Source organism: Cetorhinus maximus, chromosome 6, assembly GCF_964194155.1.
Source record: "Cetorhinus maximus chromosome 6, sCetMax3.hap1.1, whole genome shotgun sequence".
NCBI lineage: Eukaryota > Metazoa > Chordata > Chondrichthyes > Lamniformes > Cetorhinidae > Cetorhinus > Cetorhinus maximus.
Window position 1 is genome coordinate 67,118,370 of NC_135884.1, and position 23,125 is coordinate 67,141,494.

At 46.2% G+C, this 23,125-nt stretch overlaps 1 protein-coding gene across 1 annotated transcript; it reads right to left on the bottom strand.

The window, feature by feature from the left end:
• Nucleotides 1-7,803: 7,803 nt before the first annotated feature.
• trh (thyrotropin-releasing hormone) lies at nucleotides 7,804-10,171 on the bottom strand. Its single transcript, XM_078544762.1, has 2 exons — nucleotides 9,982-10,171; nucleotides 7,804-8,345 (listed from the first exon to the last, which is right to left on the bottom strand). Exons 1-2 carry the CDS (start codon nucleotides 10,169-10,171, stop codon nucleotides 7,804-7,806), a joined length of 732 nt encoding a protein of 243 aa, XP_078400888.1.
• Between the last annotated feature and the right edge of the window lie 12,954 nt (nucleotides 10,172-23,125).

Genomic DNA, 23,125 nt, shown 5'->3' on the forward strand with positions numbered 1-23,125 from the left:
AAGGGCCTTAACTGGGGCAAGGGCAGGTCGGTCTGCCTAGGCCTCACATGTCCCAGTGTAAAATTACAGAGAGATTGGGACGAGTGGGAATCCGATGGGAAGGCCCACCGAGAAATTTATTCTGCACGTGGTGTTTCACAAGGTCCTGAAGCTGGGACCACTGCTGTTAACCATTTATACAAATGATTTAAGCCCAGGAATTGGAAGTAAAATTTCAAAATTTGTGGATGACACTAAATTGAGGGGTGTAGTTAATGCAAAGGAGGACTGTGACAAAATATTGGAAGACATCAATAAACTTGCAGATCGGGTGTCCAATTGACAAATGAACTTCCATATAGATCAGTGTGGAGTGGTACATTCTGACAGGAAAATAAGGAGGCTGCCTATTCCTTGTAAAATAAGTGTCTAGATGGGGTAGAGGAGCAGAGGGTTATGGGGGTACAGATATACAGAACATTAAAGCAGGTTAATAAGGCCATAAAATAACAAACAGTTGGGATTCATTTCCGGACGGACAGAATTGAAAAGCAAAGAGGTTATGTTAAACTTATGCAGAACCTTGGTTAGATCACAGGTGAAATGCTTTGTACAGTCCTGGTCTCCATATTATGGAAAGGATGCCAAGGTACAGGAGAAGGGGTGAGGAAAAGATTTACTGGAGTGATATCAGAACTCAGAGGTGATGTCTATCAAGAAAAATTGAAGAGGCTGGGGTTCCTTCCACTAGGAATGAGAAAATTGAGAGGAGGTCATCAAGATTATGAACGGGTTTGATAGGGGGGGGGGCATGAAGTGCTTCTGGGAAAGACCAGAGCTAGGGATCATAAATACAAGATATTCACTGATAAATCCAATGGGCTGTTCAGGAGAAACATCTTTACCAAGGGAGTGCTTAGAATATGGAAGTAATTGCCTCAGTGAGTTGGCAAATAACACAGGTGCATTTAAGGGGAAGCTAGATAAACATGTCAAGGAGAAAGATATAGAAGGGTATGTAGATAGGGTTGGATGAAGAGAGTGGGATAAGGCTTTTATGGAGCATAAATATCGGCAATGCACATGTTGGGCTGAATGGCCTGTTACTGTACTGAAGATATTTTGTGGCATTGTAATATATTTTAAGTTTTTTGTGTGTATAAGAGTAGGTACAAGCAATTTGGCAGCTCTTGTGGTGCCATTGAACTGATGCCAACCTCCAGCTGCACAGTTTAGACCAGATTTGAACACAATCCCAAATCTGGCAATCTAACTGAATCAGACAATATTGCCTGGAATCCAAGCTGCCAGGTTTATCCCTTCTCAATTTGTAATTCAGTTCACACCTAGATCTAGGCACTTTTATCTTAAACTAATTCCCAAACAGAAGGAACCTGCTCTTTCTGCAGGCCTGGCTGACTCCCATCTTCCATTTTGAAAGCGGGTCACTATCACTTTTAAAATATATTTGGATTCATCCCATTTTTGTCACAAGGTTTGAAGAAAAAGTTTGCTTTTTTTTGTTTCTTCCATTCATTTTCTCTCACCCACTTCTTTCTGGGAGTAAGGCTTGGGCCTGAATTTTACCCTTAGGGGGCGAGCGTGATCAGCGGGCCCGCAACCAGTCGGGAAACGAGCCACCGCCCGCGATCAGCTCCCGACCGCGGTTTCACACTGCCTCGCGCACACCCGCGAGGCATAAAATTCTGCCCTGGAGTAGCACCAGATAACAAACACAGGGCTTTTTTTATACATGATTTTTTAAAAATGTTCTTTCATGGGATGTGGGCATCGCTAGCAAGGCCAGCATTTGTTGTCCATCCCTAATTCCCCCTGAACTGTGTGGCTTGCTAGGTCGTTTCAGAGGGCAGTTAAGAATCAACCACATTGCTGTGGGTCTGGAGTCACATGTAGGCCAGACCAGGTAAGGATGGCAGATTTCCTTCCTTAAAGGACATTAGTGAACCAGATGGGTTTTTACAACAATCGATGATAGTTTCATGGTCATCATCACTGAGACTAGCTTTATATTCCAGATTTATTAATTGAATTAAAATTTCATGCCTACATGTGTTGAACGTAATGCAGGCAGCATTACATAATGACTGTGGCATGCAGCCCAGTGCTAAATGTGCTGTTGTGTGACTGCATGTTCAGCAGGGAGCCCAAGCTCATGTGTGACTAGCACCAATTAAAGCTAGCCTGCGCTACTTAAAATCAGCCTATACTTCTTAAAGGGGAAGTGCATTCTGGCTGCAGCAGCTCATTCAGCTGGCCGGGAAACACATTAGGAGCAGGAAGAAAGTTGAGCAATGGTGCAATAGGTCAGAGAGAAGGGTCCTAGGTTTTCAGATGCAGTGCTGGAGGCTTTATTGCAGGAGGTTCAACGGAGTGTGAGAGGTGATCTATCCACGGGGAGCTAGAAGTCCTTCCAGACAGACACTGCAAAGGTAGTGGGAGTGGACAGTCACGAAGGTCAAAGCCAGGAGTCTGGCCCCAGAGCTCTGGATAGAGTGGTCAAGGTCACCAATAAATCTTCAGGTGCTGTATCCTACTAACAGCACCACAAGCTTCACACACTGCTCAATGTGTCAAAGCCCAATCACTCACCTACCAACAATCTCCATCAATCTGGGGTCGAGCCTAACATTCATACGCTGTACATCATCCTCACATACTTACCGTTGCTGCCAGCCACACACTCACATCACACAGGTTGCACGTGCTTTCAGCTATTTGGCTATTGCAGGCACATCACCCAAATACATTGCAACACACTCACTGACCTTCTTCCCATTCTCTTACGCATAACAGGAGGGAGCAGCATAGAAGTGGTGGGGGTTAGGCTTGGCTGCATGTCCTCATACCCTTGGAGAAGATGGTACCAGCCATCATTGTTGTGGTGATGACAGGGTTTTTGACCCGCTCCACAGCTGGAACTCAAATGAAGGCTTCAATGGGAAGGTCGGTGTACAGGAAAAGGCTGATGGCCATGCATATAGAAATGTTTAGTCCATTGGCAGACCTGCCAGAAAGCCTGTTGCCACTTTCGAGGAACATGGAGGAGTCTAGCTCCAAACTGGTGCAGGGTTTCACTCAGAGCTTGGTGCCCTACCTTTCCCATGTGTACAGCGATTAACCTCATGAGAGCACTTGCAGACACAACCGTGTCTGATGGGCAATGCCTCAGCTTCCATTGCAGCACAAGCAGGAGCCACCCAGCTACGCAGTGCTGCAGTGAAAGCTCAGACTGAGGTGCCATTATCTCTGTATATTGCCATACAAGCACAGCTTGTCACCATGCATTCTCAGCCTGTTACCTTCATGGCTACAACTACCAGTGTTCAAAATGGGTGGCAGGAGTTTGCAGCAGTCCTGCAACCTGTCCTCCAGCAGATTACTGCAGTTTCTGAGGCACCATCCCAGTCAGTGGCTCTGTGAAACATGAAACTGCTGTCCTTTTTCAAGATGACAACATTTGTACTCCCACACCATTTCCCCGCCTCTCCACAAGTTCCCCTCATGATACCTCTCAGTCAGTCCTATGGCGAGGTGATGGAGTTCAAGTCCAGACCTTTAAGGCCCAGAGCTTCTTGAGGGCATCCTGCAAGGCTATCTAGGAACTAAGAGAGAACTGCAGTGATAATCCTCATGACTGAGTGTAAGTGGTGTACTCAGAGGCCATTTGGAAGCATATTAATGTCTTCACAACATCCAGCACCACTTCCTGTTGACAGAGCCAACTTTTCACAACGCCGGAAGCAACAAACTCCTCAACAGGAAGTAGCTTGCAAACTAACCTGCAATTGGATGGATCCTTTTCAATGATACCAGTGGGGAGTCCCTTGTGCAGGAGAACATTGTTAATTGTATAAATTGAGGGTAAGGATAAATTCATTACTTGAGCAGATATAGGGAGACACTTATTGAGACTCAATGGCGAGTAGGGTTTGGAGCGATACACTTATAATGTTTCACTTTGTGAATAAATCTAAAACTGAGTAAAGATTGAGTTCTGATCTGCTTCACCCACAGACTGTTAGAAGTTTAACAGACATGTACTCAACTGTATGTGTTTAAGATAGGTTGTTAACTGGAATGGCGCAGTACAAAATGTCAGGTCATGCAACAAATCAGTGTCAAGAACTGCTGGGCATCTCTGCCTACTCAAAATGTTACGGCACACACACAGAATGCCCTCACCATCGCCCTCACCAATAAGACGTGACATGTTGGAAGTGATCAGGAGTGGGCCCCACCCCTATTTTCTCCCCAACTAGCACACATCGCACCAAATCTGTCAATGCTACAGTGTCAGATTTTGCAACCTTAGCTGTGACTTTGACCAGTTTTGGTCACTCCAGTAGGAAATCAAGCCCAAGAAAGTTAAACACCTTCAGCAGATCATGAAACCGGTGAGACATATGCGTTAGCATATCAGGAACAGTTTCACCTCTCTTTTCTATTTAAGATCCCAGGGTTTGACAATGTAACTTTAATATCACAGGCACTGACACGTAGTCTACATGCTCCAGCTAACAAATACTGTGAACTTTCATGTTCATTAGAATGCTGCTGGTGTTAATAGCTGTGGAGGGAATAGATTCAGATTTGCTTTATTCCCTAATTGCAGGCAGTTCCCATAGTGAGTGTCTCTCAGTCACCAAAACCCTTTGTGTGTCAAAGGATGGTTTGCTTTCTCTTTAACGTAGACTATACTATAATGCTACCCGGAAGATCAGCGTCTATTTGTCTTTGGCATTTACAATTAGGGCGAGTTATTTTTTAATCCATTTGGAGCTGCAGTATGTTTCTTTACAGGCCTCTCAGGTTCTCACTGCTCTGACAGCTCTTGCAGGATGCTGATTGTGAGAGGCTCTGCTCATCTCAACATTGCTGGAATTTCTCTTGTTGGGTTTACTTTAGTCACTTTGGACTCTAACTAGGAGCTCATGAAATCTATGGTTAATGACAAGGAATCAGAATGGAGGCCACACAAATGAATATCAACAAGGGAACTGAACTGATAACTAGGGTGCAGGGCGGTGGGGGTGGGGTGGGGGGGGGGCGGGCAGAGCTGGAACTGGGCTTTCAGCTGGAGTTGAGTTGGTAACATAAGTTTAAGCTGATCATTGGGGTCTGAGCTGGTAACTGGCCATTGTGTTCACGACTGAACACTTACATTTATACAAGTGTCTTCAGGACATCCTGGAGTTCTTCACCAGAATGATTCCAGGTAATTCTGTTTTTGTTTTGGATTTCCAGCATCCGCAGTAGCTTTTAGCTTTTTGTTTTTATCAGGAATGAGGAAGTTCAGTTGTGAAGATAGGCTGGAGAAGTTGGGACTGCTTCCCATGGAGAAAAGAGGATTGAGCGGAGATTTGATAGAGGGATTCAAAATCATGAGAGGTCTTGACAGAGTAGATAGGGAGAAACTGTTCTCACTCGTGAAAGGATCAAGAACGAGAGGGCAGTTTTAAAATAATTGGCAAAAGCAATATGAGAAAAAACTTTTTCACACTGAGTGATTAGGATCTGAAATGCACTGCCTGAGTGTTGTGGAGGCAGGTTCAATCAAGCCATTCAAAAGGGGATTAGGCTGTTATCTGAAAGGGAGAATTGCAGGTTATGGGGAGATGGCAGAAGAATGGCACTAGGCGAATTGCTCATTTGGAGAGCTGGTGCAGACATGATGGGTCGAATGGCCTCCTTCAGTGCTATAACAATTCTGTGATTCTGATCCTGTGATTTGTCACAGCCAATGACTGATGGTTGAAGTGTAGTTGCTGTTGTAATGTAGGCATACACATCTGCCAATTGATGTGGATTAAGTCAATTAGGTAAATGAACTGATAATCTATTTTGGTTAAGAGAGAAACATTGGTCTGGACACAGGAGAATGCCTTGCATTTCTCAGTGTATGGGAACTGAGCAGCGTTCTGAGCATTGAACTGGTAATTCAACAACAGCTGTGTAACTAAGTGCTGATCTGGGAACTGGCACTGAGATGGTAATTAGTTGCAGGCTTGGCATGTGGGACATTGAGACGGTAACTAGGCAGTGTGCACTGAGATGCTAACTGAGCTAAAAGGTGTTAACTGGGACTTAGCAACAAATTCTATTTTCCTTCAGTTAACATGACATAGAGTCCAATCCACTGGGAGTAGGAAGACAAGAAGAAGCAGAGCACAGATCTCCGAGGATGGATCATCCACCTCCGCCCACCTCCTCCTTCCATTTTCAGACGCTAACAAATCTTTAGATTTACAGTAGTTTTTTAAAAATTTAAACTCAGGTTTATGTAGCTGGCAGGTTCTGTGAGGTGTGTGGTCAGCTCATTGTGTTTTTGTGGAGTTTCTGTCATTCTCTTTATTACAATAAAAGTTAATGTGATTCCATCCACCACCACCTCCCCAACCCCCCCCCCCCCCCCCCCGCCCCAACCCTTCACCACCCCTGACTATTCCCACCATCAGTACACTTTCCACCCTGCCACTCCAGTCAATGATCCTTCTGAGTGATCTTCATTTGGTCAGTTTTATGGAAATCAGTTTCAGTCATATGCGATTCCACCCTGAAACATGCAACTTATTGGGTTAAAAATGAGATCCTGGCTGGTGATGAACTTGGTGCAATTGGAGAGAAAGAAATGGGAGCATAAGAACAGAAATAAGCCATTCAGCCCCTTGAGATAGGGACATTAGGAACAGGGATAGAGGCCATTCAGCCCTCGGTGGGTCAGAGCTACATCTCTTGGACTGTTATTTGTTCTCTTGTGGCTTCAGTCATATTTTGAGTGCCATAAACTGTCACAAGCACATAGGGAAAGATGGGTCAGAAAAGGGAGGGGAAGGGAGGAAGGCATTCTATTTTTCAGTGGTAAAGGAATATGATTTTGAATGGGCCCTGCACATTGAGATCAGACCCAGAGCTGGATATATCAAATGCCACATGGCAATCTCCCCTGTTACGCAGGCACAGAGTCAATAAACAGTCATTCCTTTGAACAATGTGACACTTGAGATTTCGTGTAGAAAAATAATTTCGACATGCGTTTTATTAGAACTCAGAACCAAGCTGGTATCTTACAGAGTTTGAAATTTGACTGTGTTTGCCAATGCACATTTCAGCAAATGACCTGCACTTTGAGACCCATAAACAAAGATGTATGATTCCCAGGCAATGATTTGTTAATAACTGAGTACAATGGAAATTAAATTTACAACACCCCTTTTTTTCATATTATCCCACCCAACATATTCATTATTTCCTCTTTCAAAATTTTTGCATTTTTTTCTCTTGAGAAATCCTTCCTCTCTCATACTTCTTTCCCCACCTTCCTACTCTCTATTCATTCTCTTTCCCCTCTCCCTCCTTCCCACTCTATTCATTCTCTTTCTGCCTCCCTTTCCCACTCTCTATTCACTCTCTTCCCCCTCCAAATCTTCCCCTCTCTCACCTCTCATATTCCCACTCTTTTCTTGCCCCTTTCACACCCTCCCTCTCCTCTCTCCCCCCTCTCCCTCCTCCTTCCTCTCTCTCCCTCCCATCCCTCTCTCTTCCCCTCTCTCCTCTCCTTCCCCCCTCCTCACCCTCTCTCTCTCTGCGCCTCCCCCCCCCTCTTCCTGTACTCCTGATTCTCTTGGGCGATGGGACATGCATTGAGGAACATGCTCGGCAATGTGATGGTGAACCTATTGACAGACGTAACCAAAACCAACTCCTGCCTAGGGACCAGAGCGTTTTACACATGGTCTTAGAGGGCACCCGATATTAATGATAGGAAACATTGTCTAAAACAGTGTGAAATCACATCGAAACATCTCAAACTCGTCCCTCCAGCTGATCATCTGAAGCCAGCCTCCTTCCGGGGTGCTGCCTCTTCACCTCTGCCCAATTCTTGTTCATGTTACCCAGTAGCTCCACCAGATAGCTTGGTTTGCTGCAAGCTGCAGGATCCTGTAGTTCACAGGGGGAGGAGAGCTCTCTGCTGCTGCTGGCCGTCTCCAGGTACCGTCTGCCTAGTTTCTCCAGAGGCCCCCTCTCACCGGAGTCACTCTCGCCCTCCCAACTCCTCCGGCCAGGGTGCTGGCGCTTGTTGTAGGACGGGGTCCTCTTGCCGGGATGCTGTCTCTTGGGTAGCTCTCTGAGGAAGGCCAGCTGGCGGTCCGCATTCTCTCCCGAATACTGGTCAAAGGCAGACCTTCTTCCCGGGTGCTGCCTTTTCTCCGCTTCCAAGTAACCGCCCTCCTCGCCCTCCCCTTCCTCGCGTTTGCCCGGGTGCTGCCTCTTCTCAAATTCTTCTTCTAAGCGTTTGCCCGGGTGCTGCCGTTTGAAGATCCCTTCCGCCGGCGGCGAATCCGCATCTAAATCTGGGGCAAGAGCAAAAGTGAAAGCTTTCAATGCAAGCGAGCTCTGCGCTGGAGATGGGCATGTGCACAACGGACTGGACCTCACTCAGACGCAGTTTAAAAAGTTTAAACCTTCACATATAGCTGCTGCGGGAGGAATTTCTCTGGGGAAAAGTCAGTGGCCACTTTGGTTCTGATATTTGAGAGAATATTCACCAAACGGCTGCACAGTGACTGCAGCGATTAACCTCTTGTCTATGGTCAATGGGAACTGTAAATGTCAAAAGGCATGTTTTTGTATTTAATACAATCGTTCTGTTTTCTCTTTTTGTTGGTCCACATGGTATTAATCTGGAATCACCGCGAGGGATCTATCTAACTCCTTTTTTCATGTTTTAGCTGTCCCGAAAGGGAAGAGTATTGTGAAACAGCTGAGAGGAATTTGTGCAGGGGGTGGTGTTTAAAGTGGATAAACAGCTGCATGAACAGACTGGAGAGAGGCGGGAGCGAGAGCACTGTTCATTCACAGTTCATCTACAGGCATTGTTGAATGGAGTTTAACATCTTTACAGATACTCAATTACATGTCATGCCACCCCTTAACTCACTTCTCTCTCTCTCTGAAATGTTGTTCAGTGAAAATTCTTAAAGATTCTCTAACAGAGGAATCCGCCAAATAAGACACCCCGGCCGATGGTAAACTTTAGCATATCAATATTAACTAATAATAATAGACAGGTGCTCTAATCCAATCCGGACAGGGATTAGAAGTTTTTGTTACACGGCGACTTGCTGTGATCCCGAATGTATTTCCTGAAAGCGCGGAGGCGCAGATTCAGTAATTAATTTTGAAAAGGGAATTGGAGAAATATTGAAAAGGGTAAATTAGCCGGGGCTATGGGCAAAGATCAAAGGATGCGGGATTCATTGAATATTTCTGTCAATAGCTAGCATAGGCAAGATGGGCCGAATGACATCCTTTTTGATGGAGTGGTTCTTTGATTAGATGAAGATCTGTGCTCAGCCTGGCTCAAATACTCACCTTATCCCTGCCCCGCCTTCCTCCTGGCCGCTGGGTGTTTTGACTCTCAGGGTGGTGGTGGGGGCGGGGGTGGTTACTGGTAGGGGAGGGACGGATGGCCATTCATCCCTGACATGAAGATAAAATGCTGTCCCTTTTCTAAACGGCGCCTTCCCTCCCTCGGGCAGTAGCTGTTTGAGCCCATGGCGGGTCTATAAAACTCCCCTGTCTCTCTCTGACAATCACTGACACACAATCCTACTAAAATCCCCTTCCTGGTCTGACGCCTCTTGCATTCTTTCCCTATCCCTGTTTCATTTCTGGATTTCTAACTTTTCCACACTCAAATCTTTCTCTCTAGTATTGTTGAATGTAATGACTTATTGTTTTAACAGCTCGGAGTTAGATCCTGGGCGGCATAGAGATCCGGAGTGCGAATCAATCGCAGAATAAAATCTGGAGACACCTAAAGTTCGATTCTAACTCTTCAAGCAGTTCAACCAACAATAAACTCACTCAACAAAATGCTGGGAATTGATAGATCTAAATAAAAGTTATTAAGAATGTACGTTCCTTAAACTACAGAGATGTTTAATTATATGGAAAGTGTTTAAAGGATGCATTCCAGACCGTTAGAATCCCGCTCCTCTGCCAGTCTCATCAGCATGGAGCGAATGAGGATCGTCTCTGCTCTCTGAAGCATCTCCTCCAGCGGGGTTGCCTCTCCCCCTGGTCCGTCCGCCGCCGCCGTGTGCTGACTCGCTGCCACAGACTTGTGAAGGGTGAGGCAGCCGAACAGCAGGAACCATGCCGACCTCATCTCGGTGCAAGAAGGAAAGGAAGTTTGGACCGCTCCCTGTGTGGGAAGCAAGAATTGGAGTTTGCTTAATAATGCAAGCGAGCGGCGAGAGGATGGGGACTGGGGAAGCAAGCGGGGCAGCGCGCTGTCCACGGTGCTGAAACTGAAAACTTACAACCACAACACAGGACTGATTATACACACACACACACACACTCACTCAGAGACACACACAGAAAGACACACAAAGACTCACATACAGACGGACACGTAGACACATATACACACAACCACAAACACATACACACAAACATTCACATGCACATACATGCAACTTAACAGATTTGAAATCAACGGCAAACAATGAGCACCTTGCTGCACAAAACTCCACCTGAGTATTGTTACCTATCCCGTCTCCAGCGGTCCGTCCCCTTCAGGTACTCTTTATGGACCAGACTGCAGAGCAGTTTGCCACTCGGTCCTGTTGTCCAGATCTTCTTCTGGACTGAGATTCGATGCTCCCAATATCGTTCTTAGATCAGTTTGCCTCTGACGATCGAAGGCTGCCCATTTATAGCCGTTTAGTATCTCCCCCACCCCCAGCTATGCAAATTAATGAGTCGTAGGTTAAACGTATTTCTCTTGAAAGCACAAACTCACACACGCATTAAAAACTCACACGCATGCATATAGGGAGAGAGGAGAAACACATATACATACACACATATATATGTAGACATACACATGAAAACGTGCATACATAGCCATACAGACACTTATGCAGATATAGATATATGCTCACATGTGGATATCTATACATTGGCACCCATATATAAATCTGCACATGCACACATGCATCTACACATACTTGCATTCACCTGTAAGCAAAGGTACAGACACATATGTAAATACGCATGCCTAGATATATTGCCAACACACATGTAGACATGCACCAGCACATACATATAGTCATACACCAACATATAAATACAGGCATGAATCAACACACATATATGTCGCACACAAACACATTCATGCATACAGATTTATACACAGACAGAAACATGTATGTAGGCACATATCTACATGTACACATACACAGACACTTAAACACACATATACAAGGACACCTGCACAAACATTCATTGATATACATACACATATACAGACACACAGAAGTTTCCATTGCTCTTGCTTGTCACATTTAGTTAAGGTTTTGGTGAAGTGGAGTAAAAAATTCCTAAAGATATGGATTTAAAATACTTTTGGATAATAAATCTCAGAACAAAAGTTAACAAACATGTATTTAACTGACGCCTGAATTAGTTTTGTTCAGTCTTTGGTGGCCATCGGGAATCAGTTTTCCTTTGTGAACAATTGAAAAGATGAAAATAAACAATGTGAAGAAAAGCTTGCATTTATACAGCACTTTTCTCAATCTCAGGACATCCCAAAGTGCTTCACAGACAATGAGATATTTCTGTTGTGTAGTCACTGTTATAATGTAGGATGTATAGTTGGCAATTCTGTATACAATAAGGTCCCACAACCAGCAATGATATAAATGGCCAGATACTTTGTACTGGTGCTGATGGTTGAAGGATAAATATTGACCATCACATGGAGGAAAACTTTGCTGCTCTTTTTCAAATACTTTCATGTAAGATTTTACCTCCACCCAAGAAGTCAGGTTATGGTTTTGGTTTAGTTGCCCATCTATAAGATGGCACCTCCAACAGTGCAGCACTCCATTCAAGTGTCAGCCCAGGCTATGTGCTCAAAACTCTGAAAGGGACTTGAACCCAAAGCCTTCTGTCTTAACGGTAAGAGTACACAGCAGACATGTTGAAGGGATGGGAATGAAAGAGAACCTTTAATGGTTAAGTAGTGTGTAACTTTTCACTGAATGAAAGTGCTGTGTGGATGTTGGTGCACTTCCATGGCTGCTGCTTAGCTGTTGGTCTTTACTGCTAAATCAGCTCAAGCATCATGCGCCATTCAGAAATCTAATGATCTTATTGGTTTAAGTGACTAACTGAGCACAGCAAGGAAATCAAGACTGCTATAGTTTGATGTAAAGGCACACAGCAGCAATCTAAAGTACAAGGCTATAATCCACTATTAGTGAATTGAGTGGGTAAACATTAAATGGGCTTGGATAACATTCCTCAGGGCAATTATTTTAACAGCACTGTTAGCCCATATATTTCCAAAAGGTTAATTACAGACAATCACTACCATTTTTTGCTGCAGTCTGGTAGTAAAAGAAACAAGAAATTGGACTCCAAAATATTTCGAAGAATTGTTCCTTTATAAGTAACCATTATAGATAGACATAGAATTACACCGAATTTTACAACCCAGAAACAGCCCATTCAGATTGACAAGTCCATGATGGTGCTTGTGCTCCATGTGAGCCTCCTTCCACCTTACTCAGCCTAGCAGTACAGTCCTTCTATGAAATGGCATCTGAGGACATTGGTGTGGAAAAGATGTGCAAATCTGTCCCAGCCTGCCCATGTCCCTAGCTCTGCCAGTGCTGCAGTCTTTCCTACTGTAGAATTATGCTTGTTTAGATCAGTTCCCTTTAACGCCATCCTGCTAAAGGTGTGACTGTTCTATATTATCCACGAACTAATGTAAATATAATGGCTGAGGTGTATTGCACTCAATGCAACCTCAGGCCAGTGTGAGGCAGCCTCAAAGAGCAGAGAGTTGGTGATCACAGGCCTTAGAGAGTGAGTGATCACAGGGAATTTTTTCTTTCCTATTCTCCTTGCTCTGTTTTATTTCTGTCTCTCATTCGATTCTGTTCCTTTTTTGCACTCTGTTCCTCTCTTCACTGCTGCTGCAAGACCTGCCAGAGTTTTCTGTTGTCACCTTTGTTCCTTCTCTTTGTTCTCCCTGTACCAATTCCATGTCCTGGAGGAGTCACGGAGTAGTGACAGTTGTCTTGGCTGTTTCTGAAACCCATTTCTGATCTTTCTTCCTAGTAGTGTGTGGCCTCACTTTAGAGAATTGAGTGAAACAAGTGGATCCATTTACCTAAAACATGGAAGGGATTGTATTTTAGAAACACATCATGCAGGCAGAAATACACATTTAGCACACAAGCTTCTTTGAATGATGTCTGCATCTCCATTTTACTGTAATATTGACAGATGTCTGTATTGGAGATGACAGACTGCTTGTGGTGTTGAGAAGATTTTATTATGCAGCAATCAGAGCTTTGTGCCCAAGACGCTTACAATGGTAATTGGACAAATTCTTTATGTATGAGGTTCAGGCATTTTCTGAATTTGGATCTAGATGTTTATTTAATGCATTTATGTATGAAAGGAGATAAAAATGTGAAACATGTCAAAGTAAGAAGGTAAAGAGGGAGCAGGGGAGGAGAAAGAAACAAAACAAGCGAAAGATTTCAGGTGGGAAGTTACTGAGTCAACACTGGTCCACACTTAGATAGGATCTTTTGTTATTCGATGGGCAGGTTAATCATGGCTTTCAATTTGAGGGGAAACCCAGTCAATTGGCCACTTTCTAATTATGGGCCCTGATATTCAGTCCTGTAAAGCACAACAGTCTCTCTCCTTCTTCCCCACTTTACTTTAACCCTCAGATGGCTAATAACAAGCAATACCTTTTATTTTCAGGTCACAGATTTGAGTAACTTCAACTGATTTCTCTTCTGAAATAGACATCAGGAACTTTTCATCACTTCATCTAAATTGCTGTTTCAAAGCTCATTCTATCCTAACCAGGGTGTCATGAACACTTTCCAGCAAGGATGAAGATTAAGGGGAGCAACCCTGGTTGATTTTCTGTTAGTTTCCCTTCACCAAGCTGATCCTACAGACATCCACAGCCTAGAATAGATAACTGAACACTGGTCAGACACTGACTGGTATTCTTCTGGTCTGCGTAGCACAATTACTTGCTAAGATAATCAATTAAATCATCTAATTGGTGAAAGGGAAATTGTGTTTGACTATTTATTAGGGTTCTTTGAGGAAGTAACAAGCAACATGGATAAAGAAGAACCTGTAGATGTGGTATACCTGGATTTCCAAAAGGCATTTGATAAGGTGCCACTTCAAAGGTTACTGCACAATATAAGAGCTCATGGTATAGGAGTAACATATTAGCAGATATAGAGGATTGGTTAGCTAATAGGAAGCAGAGAGTTGGGATAAATGGGTCATTTTTGGGTTGACAAGCTGTAACTGGTGGAGTGCCACAGCGATGAGTACTAGGGCCTCAGGTATTTGCAATCTATCTCAATGACTTGGATGAAGGGATGGAATGTATGGTTGCTAAGTTTGCTGATAACACAAAGATAGATGGGAGAGTAGGTTGTATAGAGGACATGAGGAGTCTGCAAAGGGATATAGATAAATTAAGTGAGTGGGCAAAAAAATGGCAGATGGAATAAAACGTGGGAAAATGCGAACTTGTCCACTTTCGTAGGAAAAGTAGAATATATTATTTAAATGGAGAGAGGATGCAGAACTTGATGTTGCAGATGGATCTGGGTGTCCTGGTACATGAATCATAAAAAGTTAAAAGGCAGGTACAGCAAATGATTAGGAAGGCAAATGGAATATTGCTTATTGCAAGGGACATCGAATACAAAAGTAGGGAAGTTTTGTTACAGTTATACAGGGTGTTGATGAGACCACATCTGGAGTACTGTGTACAGTTTTGGTCTCCTTACTTAAGAAAAGGTATAATTAAAGAGAAGGTTCTTTCGACTGATTCCTGGATAAAGGGGTTATCTTATGAGGAAAGGTTGAGCCTGTATCCACTGGAGTTTAGAAGAATGAGAGGTGATCTTATTGAAACATATACAATCCTGAGGGGACTTGACAGGGTGGATGCTGACAGGATGGTTCCCCTTGTGGGACAGACTTGAACTAAGGGACACAGTTTAAAAATAAGGAATCTCTCATTTAAGTGGAGATGAAGAGAAATTTTTTCTCTCAGAAGGTCATTAGTCTGTGGAATTCTCTTCCCCAGAGAGCATTGGAGGCAGGGTTGTTGAATATTTTTAAGGTTAAGTTAGATAGATTCTTGGTTAACAGAAGAATCAAAGGTCATAGGGGGCAGACAGGAAAGTATAGTTGATGCCTCACTCAGAACAGCCATGATCTTACTAAATGGCGGACCATATGGCTTACTCCTGCTCCTAATTCATATTTATGTTTGTATATATGTAAGGACTATTACTGGAGTGCGTAACATTCCCTGCTGGAGTGGTGAGTGAAGGAATCAGTAAAGGTATATATGAAGAAAAAGAGGCAAAATTTTTGTTTTTGTAGTGCCCTCAAAGCCAGGATGTCCCATAGTGCTTTACAGCCCCTGAAGCACTTTTGAAGTTACTTTAATGTAGGAAATGCGGCAGCCAATTTGCACACAGCAACATCCCACAAACAGTAATGTGGTAATGACCAGATAGCCTGCTTTTTGGTGACGGTGGTTGAAGGTGAAATATTGGTCAGGATATTGGAGAGCACTCACCTGCTTTTCTTCAGGTAACACCATGAGATTTTTTACACCCACCTGACAGGACAAACAAGGCATTGGCTTATGCCTGAAAGACAGCACAGTCAACAGTGCAGCACTCCCTCAGAACTGTGCTGGAATATCAGCCTTGATTTGATGCTTAAGTCTCTGGAGTGGGACTTGAATCCACAACTTTCTGACTCAGAGGTAAGAGGGCTATCCATTGATAACTGCACATTGTGCCTTGGAGTCCATTCTAATATCATTGTGAATCACAGTGGCCTTACAATGCTCCTCACATGTCAGTTCAGTTATGGCTGTGATTAGTGCAGGTTTTATACTGCTAGGGACTGTACCATACATTTCAGAAAAGTTATAGATGGTAGAGTAAGCATACAGCTATAATTATCCAAAATTACACTTTAGTCAGCACTGACCTTCCTGTATTCTATATTATAAAGAGCACTTCCTTTTTCTTGCTAAAAAATAATTGCCAGCCTTTTTGCTATTCTGAGAAAACGAAGAACAGCTTACAATGCTGTAAAGAGTTCTGGTCTCCATATGACAAAAAGGATAAGGAGGCACCAGAGAAGGTAAAAAAAAATGCACCAGAACTGTTATCAGAAAAGACTGGACTATCTGGGCTTCTTTTCTCTAGAAAAGAGAAGACTGAGGGGTGACCTAATAAAGGTCTTTAAAACTCTGGAAATGTTTGAAAGATGTAGAGAAGTTGTTTCCATTTGTGGCTGAAACCAGAGCTAGACAGTCACTGATAAATTTAATAGGGACTTCTGGAGAAACTTCTTTACCCAAAGAATAGTCAGAATGTGGAACTCGCTAACACAGGGACAAATTGAGGGCAGCAGGGGAAGATATGAGGGAGAAAGGAATGGAAGAACTCCTTTTATTCATTCATGGGGTGGCCCTTGCTGCCAAGACCAGCATTTATTGCTCATCTCTAAGTGCCCTTGAAAAGGCGTTGGTGAGCCACCTTTATGAGCCACTGCAGCCCATGTGTCATAGGCACATTCCTGGCACTGTTAGAGAGGGAGTTGCAGGATTTTGACACAGTGACGATGAAGAAATAGCAATATAGTTCCACGTAAAGAAGCTGTGTTATTTGCAGGGGAACCTGTAGGTGGGAGTGTCGCCATGTGCCTGCTACCCTTGTTATTCTAGGCGGTAGAGGTTGGGCGTTTGGGAGGTGCTGTCGAAGGCAGCTTGGTGAGTTGCTGCATTACATCTTTTAGGTGGGTTACACTGCTCCAACTGTGCATGAGTGGTGGAGGGACTAAATGTTTAAGATGGTGAACAGAATGCGAATCAAGCAATTCTTGGTGGTGTCAAGCTTCTTGAGTGTTGTGGGAGCTGCGCTCACCCAGACAAGTGGAGAATATTCCATCACACTCCTGACTTGTGCCTTGTAGATGGTGGACAGGCTTTGGGGAATCAGGAGGTGAGTTATTCACTGCAGAATTCCCAGCCTCTGACCTGCTCTTGTAGGCACAGTATTTATGTAGCTACTTCAGTTCAGTTTCTGGTCAATGATAACCTCCAGGATGTTGATGGTGGGGGATTCAGTGATGGTAATGCCGTTGAACGTCAAGCCAAGATGATTAGACCATCTGTTGTTGGAGATAGTCATTGCCTAGCACTCATGTGACACAAATATTATTGGCTACTTATCAGCCCAAGCCTGAATGTTGTCCAGGACTTTCTGCATGCAGGCACAGGCTGCTTCATTACCTGAGGTGCTGCAAATGGAACTGAATACTGTGCAGTTGTCAGTGAACATCCCCACTTCTGGCCTTGTGAGGGAGGTATGGCCAATGATGGAGCAGTTGAAGATGATTGGGCCCAGCAACTCCTGCAGTGACGTCCTGGGACAGAGATGATTGGCCCTCAACAACCACAGCCATCTTCCTTTGTGCTAGGGTATGACTGCAATCAGTGGAGACATCCCCGCCAATTCCCATGCAATTCAATTTTACTAGAGCTGCTTATTGCCACACTCGGTCAAATGCTTTCTTGATGTCACTATCACTTCGTCTGTGAAATTGAGCTCTTTTGTCTGTGTTTAAGCCAAGGGTTTAATAAGCTCTGGAGCTGAGTGGATCTGACAGAACCGAAAGTGAGCACCAATGAGCAGATTATTGGTGAGTATCACTTGATAGCATTGTCAATGATCCCTTCTATCACTTTGTTGATGATGTTGATGGGGTTATATAGAATAGGGTGAGAGGAGACTCACATGGAAGTGGGAACATGACCACTGCTACAGACCTGTTGGGTCAAATGGCCTGCTCCTCTGTACTACATGGAATGTAATTCTGTGTAATGAGTTGCTCACAAGCGGTGTGACAGCTTGTGCTTGGCAGAGACATTTTCGTGAAGACTGTTGCTTTAAAATGTCTGAGGAACATAAATAAGATAAAAAAACAATTTAATTGAGGTCACATAATTCTTTGTATTGGCTTAGCTGAAAATCATGCTTCATCACATCTTTCTGAAGCACCTCATGGGTTTCACATAAAATGAATTATTTTGAAATGTGGTGACTGCTGTGGTGCAGACAGTTGTGGTGGGCACTTCTGTGCACACAAGTCCCCCAAATACCAAAGAAATGATGGAACAGATTCAGTCACAGCTCTGTAGTCACATTCTTGACTCTGAGTCAGAAGGCTGTATGTTGAAATCCCACCCCAGAGACTTGAGCACAAAATTTAGACAGGCACTCCAGTGCAGTAGGGAGGAGTTGCTGTCTTTTGGATGAGGCGTTAAACTGGGGCCTTGCCTTCCCTCTCAGGTGGATGTGAAAGATCCTGAGGGGGCTATTTTGAAGAGGAGAGAGGAAGTTCTCCCTGGTGTCCTGGCCAACATTTATACCTTGACCAAAATTATTAAACCATTGCTTTTGGGACATTATCATGTTATTTGATGTGTTCAACTTAGTTCCTGTCTTTCCCACATTTCCAGGCCAGGGGGAGAAACCAGGGGTCCTGCTGCTTCTCCTGTTTCCAGGTCCGTTATTCCCCCTTCTGCCTCCCACCAATCGCCCCCAACTTTAACCCCCCCTTGTCACATGATTTGGGCGCTCAGAATTTGGAACCATAGTCACAGTGGAGTCGAATGGTTTATATAGCTTTAGTAAAAAACTCTTGGCTTTTGTACTGTTTGGGCAGAATTTTCTGGATGGAGGGGGAGTGGGCATGGGTGGGCGCAGACCCAATTGCCGCTCACGATCATGTCCGTACCGCCATTTTATGCGGGCGGGCCAATTAAGGCCTGCCCAGCGTACTTCATGACTCCCGTGCATAGCGGGAGCTCGGCCCCCTGGGTCCAATGGTGACCCGGTGGCCTGTATAAAGGAAGGCCTGGCAGCCTTGGAAAGGCTGCTTGCAATGGCTGGGCGAAGGGCTCTGCAGAGGGGCAGTGGAGGTTATGCAAGTCCAGAGGGTAGGCCACTGGGGCAGGCCAGGCCGGAGGGTGGGGTGGGGGGGGCCAGTGTGCCCCTAGTTTTTCCGATGACTGCCTTGCTGCCCTCCTCGTGGGGGTGGCAGCACAGTGGGAGGCACTGGTTCCCCAGGATGGGAGGAGGAGGCCGCCCCCACATGACGAAATTTGCCTGGGAGGAGGTGGTGAGCTCCCGTGATGTGGTGCAGCGCACCTGAATCCAGTGTCGCATGCGCTTCAATGACTTGTTGCACTCTGTCAGGGTGAGGACAATGTTGGCTTTGGCCACTTAACCCAGCAGGATGGCTTTTCCCCCCCCTGTGCCCCCCCACCCCCCACAGCAACTCTAAGTGTATTAGTGACTGCATTGAATCATTGGCAGCATGTGTCCTTCGCTGGGTGGGCCAGCAGATATTGCCCATGCCGAGGTCACCCTGAGAGGGTGGTGAAGAGATGGGTTCTGCCCCCACAGCATGTGGCACACTGAGACCCACATGACTGCTTTGGGGGCAACCTTGGAGGAGCTAAACCTTGGCGCAGTGCTGGAACTCCAGGACATGTCAAAGTCAGGGTGATGACATGCTGGGAGGGGAGCTTCAAGGTGGCATGGCAATGAACCATCTGCTGTCCTCTGCACTCCACGTGCTTGCGCCTCCTTGCTATGGAAGGTTAGACCGTGATGCCTAATGTGATCTAGGCAGCATTTTTCCAAGGGTGGGGTGGGGGGCATGGGGAACAGGCCCGGCACCTTTGTGTTTGGCAGCAGTGGGGTGAGGGGGCACAGGAGCCCTGATATGTCCCACTCTGGTTGGGTTGAGCCGTGCGCGCAGAGAGTCCATGTACAATTTGCACAAATCAATGCTCATCTCTCATTTTCAGGAGAAGAATGCTCATAATGCTGCAGAACGGCCAGGCACAGTTAGCCATTCTCAGCTGGTTCGAGCAGGAGGCCCTGGATCTGGAGAGGTGCCATGCACCCAGGTCCACCGGTGTCGGTGAGGCTGGGGTGCCACGGGCAGGTATGTTTGCCCAGCAGTGAGATCAGCATTGTTCTCCCAACAGCCATGGCAGTGCTGAATGTTCAGTGATTGATGTTTGCAACATGGCTTGACCATTGCTTATGGAAGGATGAGTGCATAATGATCCAGGGGACAGGGATGCACATTGACAATGTCTCCACGTTAACTGATCCAATGTCCTTGTTCTTCCTTTCAGCATCAGCGGAGCAGGGCCAAGAGGAGGAGCAGCAGAGGCCTCCTCTCACACCTGAGGGGCCTGAAGTCTCACCAGCGTCACACCATCTCTGCCAGGCTGGCACCAGCGCAGATATTAGCACCTCAGTGGGAGTTAGAACATCGGCCAGTGTCCTGGGCACAGCTGTGCGGGCACTTCACAGTCGCTGGAGGAGCTGGCAGAGGCAGAGAGTTCCCATGGCGCCAGCAGTCAGAGGACTGCAGGGGACCAGGCACATGCCCAGTCGGTGCCTGATGATGTGCCTCTGGAGTCGGCCGCGACGCAGCAGCTGCAGGAAATGCAGCCGGGTGTGCAGGACCATCTTGGGGAGATACATTGAGGCTATGACTGGCTTGGTCTCCATGGTGGAGGAGTCTACGCGGACCATCGCCGAAGCAATGAGCCTCATGTCCGAGCGCCATGTGTCCTCCATGGAGAGAGTGGCAACTCTCATGGAGAGGCTCCTCCAAGAGACCAATCAGGGCTTCCTGGGGATGTGCTCTGACCAGCATGCCCTCACATCGGCATTGACCTCAGCTGGTTAGTGCCAGTGTGGGAGATGGTGTGGGCATCAAGTTTCCCAGCTTGGTGCCCATCCATCCACGGTGAACAGGGAGGTCCGAAGCGACCTCACGTCGATGCAGCAGCTGCCTGTTGTCTCTGCGGGCTCCTCTCAGGGCACTCTGGATGAGGGCGGCATCTTCTCCACCCCTCTCCCAGTGACCGTAGCATCCAGTGAGGCTGCGACAACTGAAGAGATGCCAGCTGTGGAACTGGCAGCTCCCTCCCAGGCGGGGACAGCACAGGCTCCACAGGCCAGAGGACGCCAGCCAAGGTCACCAAGGCCAACAGGACAGCAGAGTCAGCAGGCTCAGATGCCACTTCAAGCGATGGTGCAGCACCACGATGTAGCACCCAGAAACGAAAACATAAGGCACCTTAGGCACACCACAGGTTTATCACTGGTGCTTTTGTGTTGGCCCGAGATGAGGTCTTTATGATTTGCTTTGAATTGGAACACCCTTGTCATTTTGTTTCATTAAGTTTCCTTGCCTGTGATATTAAATTCGGAAATGTCACCATGACTGAGGGTGCCTCTTTTCTTCTGCATGTGTATAGTTTCCAAAAATGTTAGGAGTGCTTTGTGGGACATTCAGCCTTATTAACAAGGCCCTTAGTTATTGTTCATAACCTGGAAGATTTGGCACTTAGGTGTCGAGTATGGAGCCTACAGCCTAGGCTTGTCCTGGAGGTCCATTTGTGGTGTGCTAGCTGAAGGTTCGTTGGATTAAAGCCTCCCGGGTTCCCCTGCCTCCCTGGAGTATGCCCGGGTCAGCGTCTACCCCCTCAGCATTTCCCTGTGTGTGCTCATCCTCAGACTCACTGCTGGACTCATCGTGTGCAGCCGCAGCCACTGCGTCTACATCTTCATTGTCCACTGCGTCCCCCCTTTCCAGCGTAAGATTGTGCAGAGCGCAGCATGCAACCACTATCAGCGACACACGATCTGGGGCGTACTGGAGTGCGCCCCCTGAACGGTCCAGGCATCGGAAGTGCATCTTGAGAAGACTGATGGTTCCCTCCACCACAGCCCTTGTGGAGGCGTGGCTCCTATTGTACCGCTGCTCAGCTTCTATTCTTGGATGGCGGAGAGGTGTCATGAGCCACCCTCTGAGAGGATAGCCCTTGTCACCCAGCAGCCATCCATCCAGCCGGGCTGGAGCACTGAAGAGCCCAGGCACCTGGGAGTGTCTGAGGATGTAGGCGTCGTGGGAGCCGCCTGGGTACCTTGCACAGACTTGTAGAATCAGCATCCTGTGATCACACACTATCTGCACGTTCATGGAGTGGAAGCCCTTCCTGTTGACGAAGGCACCGGGCTCACCTGCTGGCTCCTTGATAGCCACATGTGTACAGTCTATTGCACCCTGGACGTGGGGGAAGCCAGCAATGGCCGCTTGCTGCGTCTGGCTTGCCTGGTTCCAATGGAAGTGGATGAAGATCAATGCACACCTGAACAGAGCATCTTGGACCTGCTTGACACAAGTGTGGACAGCTGATTGGGAGACACCGCAGATTGCCCACCGACCCCTGGAAGGAGCCAGAGGCATAGAAGTTGAGGGCAGCTGTGACCTTTGGAGCCATTGGTATGGGGTGTCTACCCACACAGTTAGCGGAGATTTCAGGGCCAATCATCTGACAGATATAGTTGATTGTCTCCCTTGAGAGACAGAGCCTCCTTCGGCATTGCACCTCAGACATACTGAGGTAGCTGCTTCGCTGCCTGAACACCTTGGCAGCAGGATAGTGGCGTCCTCTGTGGCCCCTTCCACCTTGGACTACCTCTTGGCCCTGCGCCTCTTGTGCCTGTGCCTGTCCTCCAAAAGGTGGCTCCCCTGGAGCCCTTCTAGCTCTCCCATCCTCCTCAGAGGAGTTGCCTCCAGTGGACAGTTCAGCTCCCATTTCCAGGATATGGGAAGGCTTCCAGAAACCTGCAGGCCCAAAAAAGATTCCTCATTGCAAAATGCTGACCTGAACGTTAATTGTCCAGACAAAGCAACTGGTATGCATTTTGAAGTATTGCAGATCACACAGGCAAGTTTCAAAAACTTTGAAAAATTAATACTTGAGAGAGCACACTCGCGACCCCAGTGACCCCTCTTATCCCGCCTGTGGATGAGGCTTATACAAATGTGTCCTACCTGCCTGCCCATTGCACCCATGCGCCGACCCAAAGATTGTACGGGTGCCGAAAAATCGCCGTTGATTGGTGAGTCAAGAGCCTTA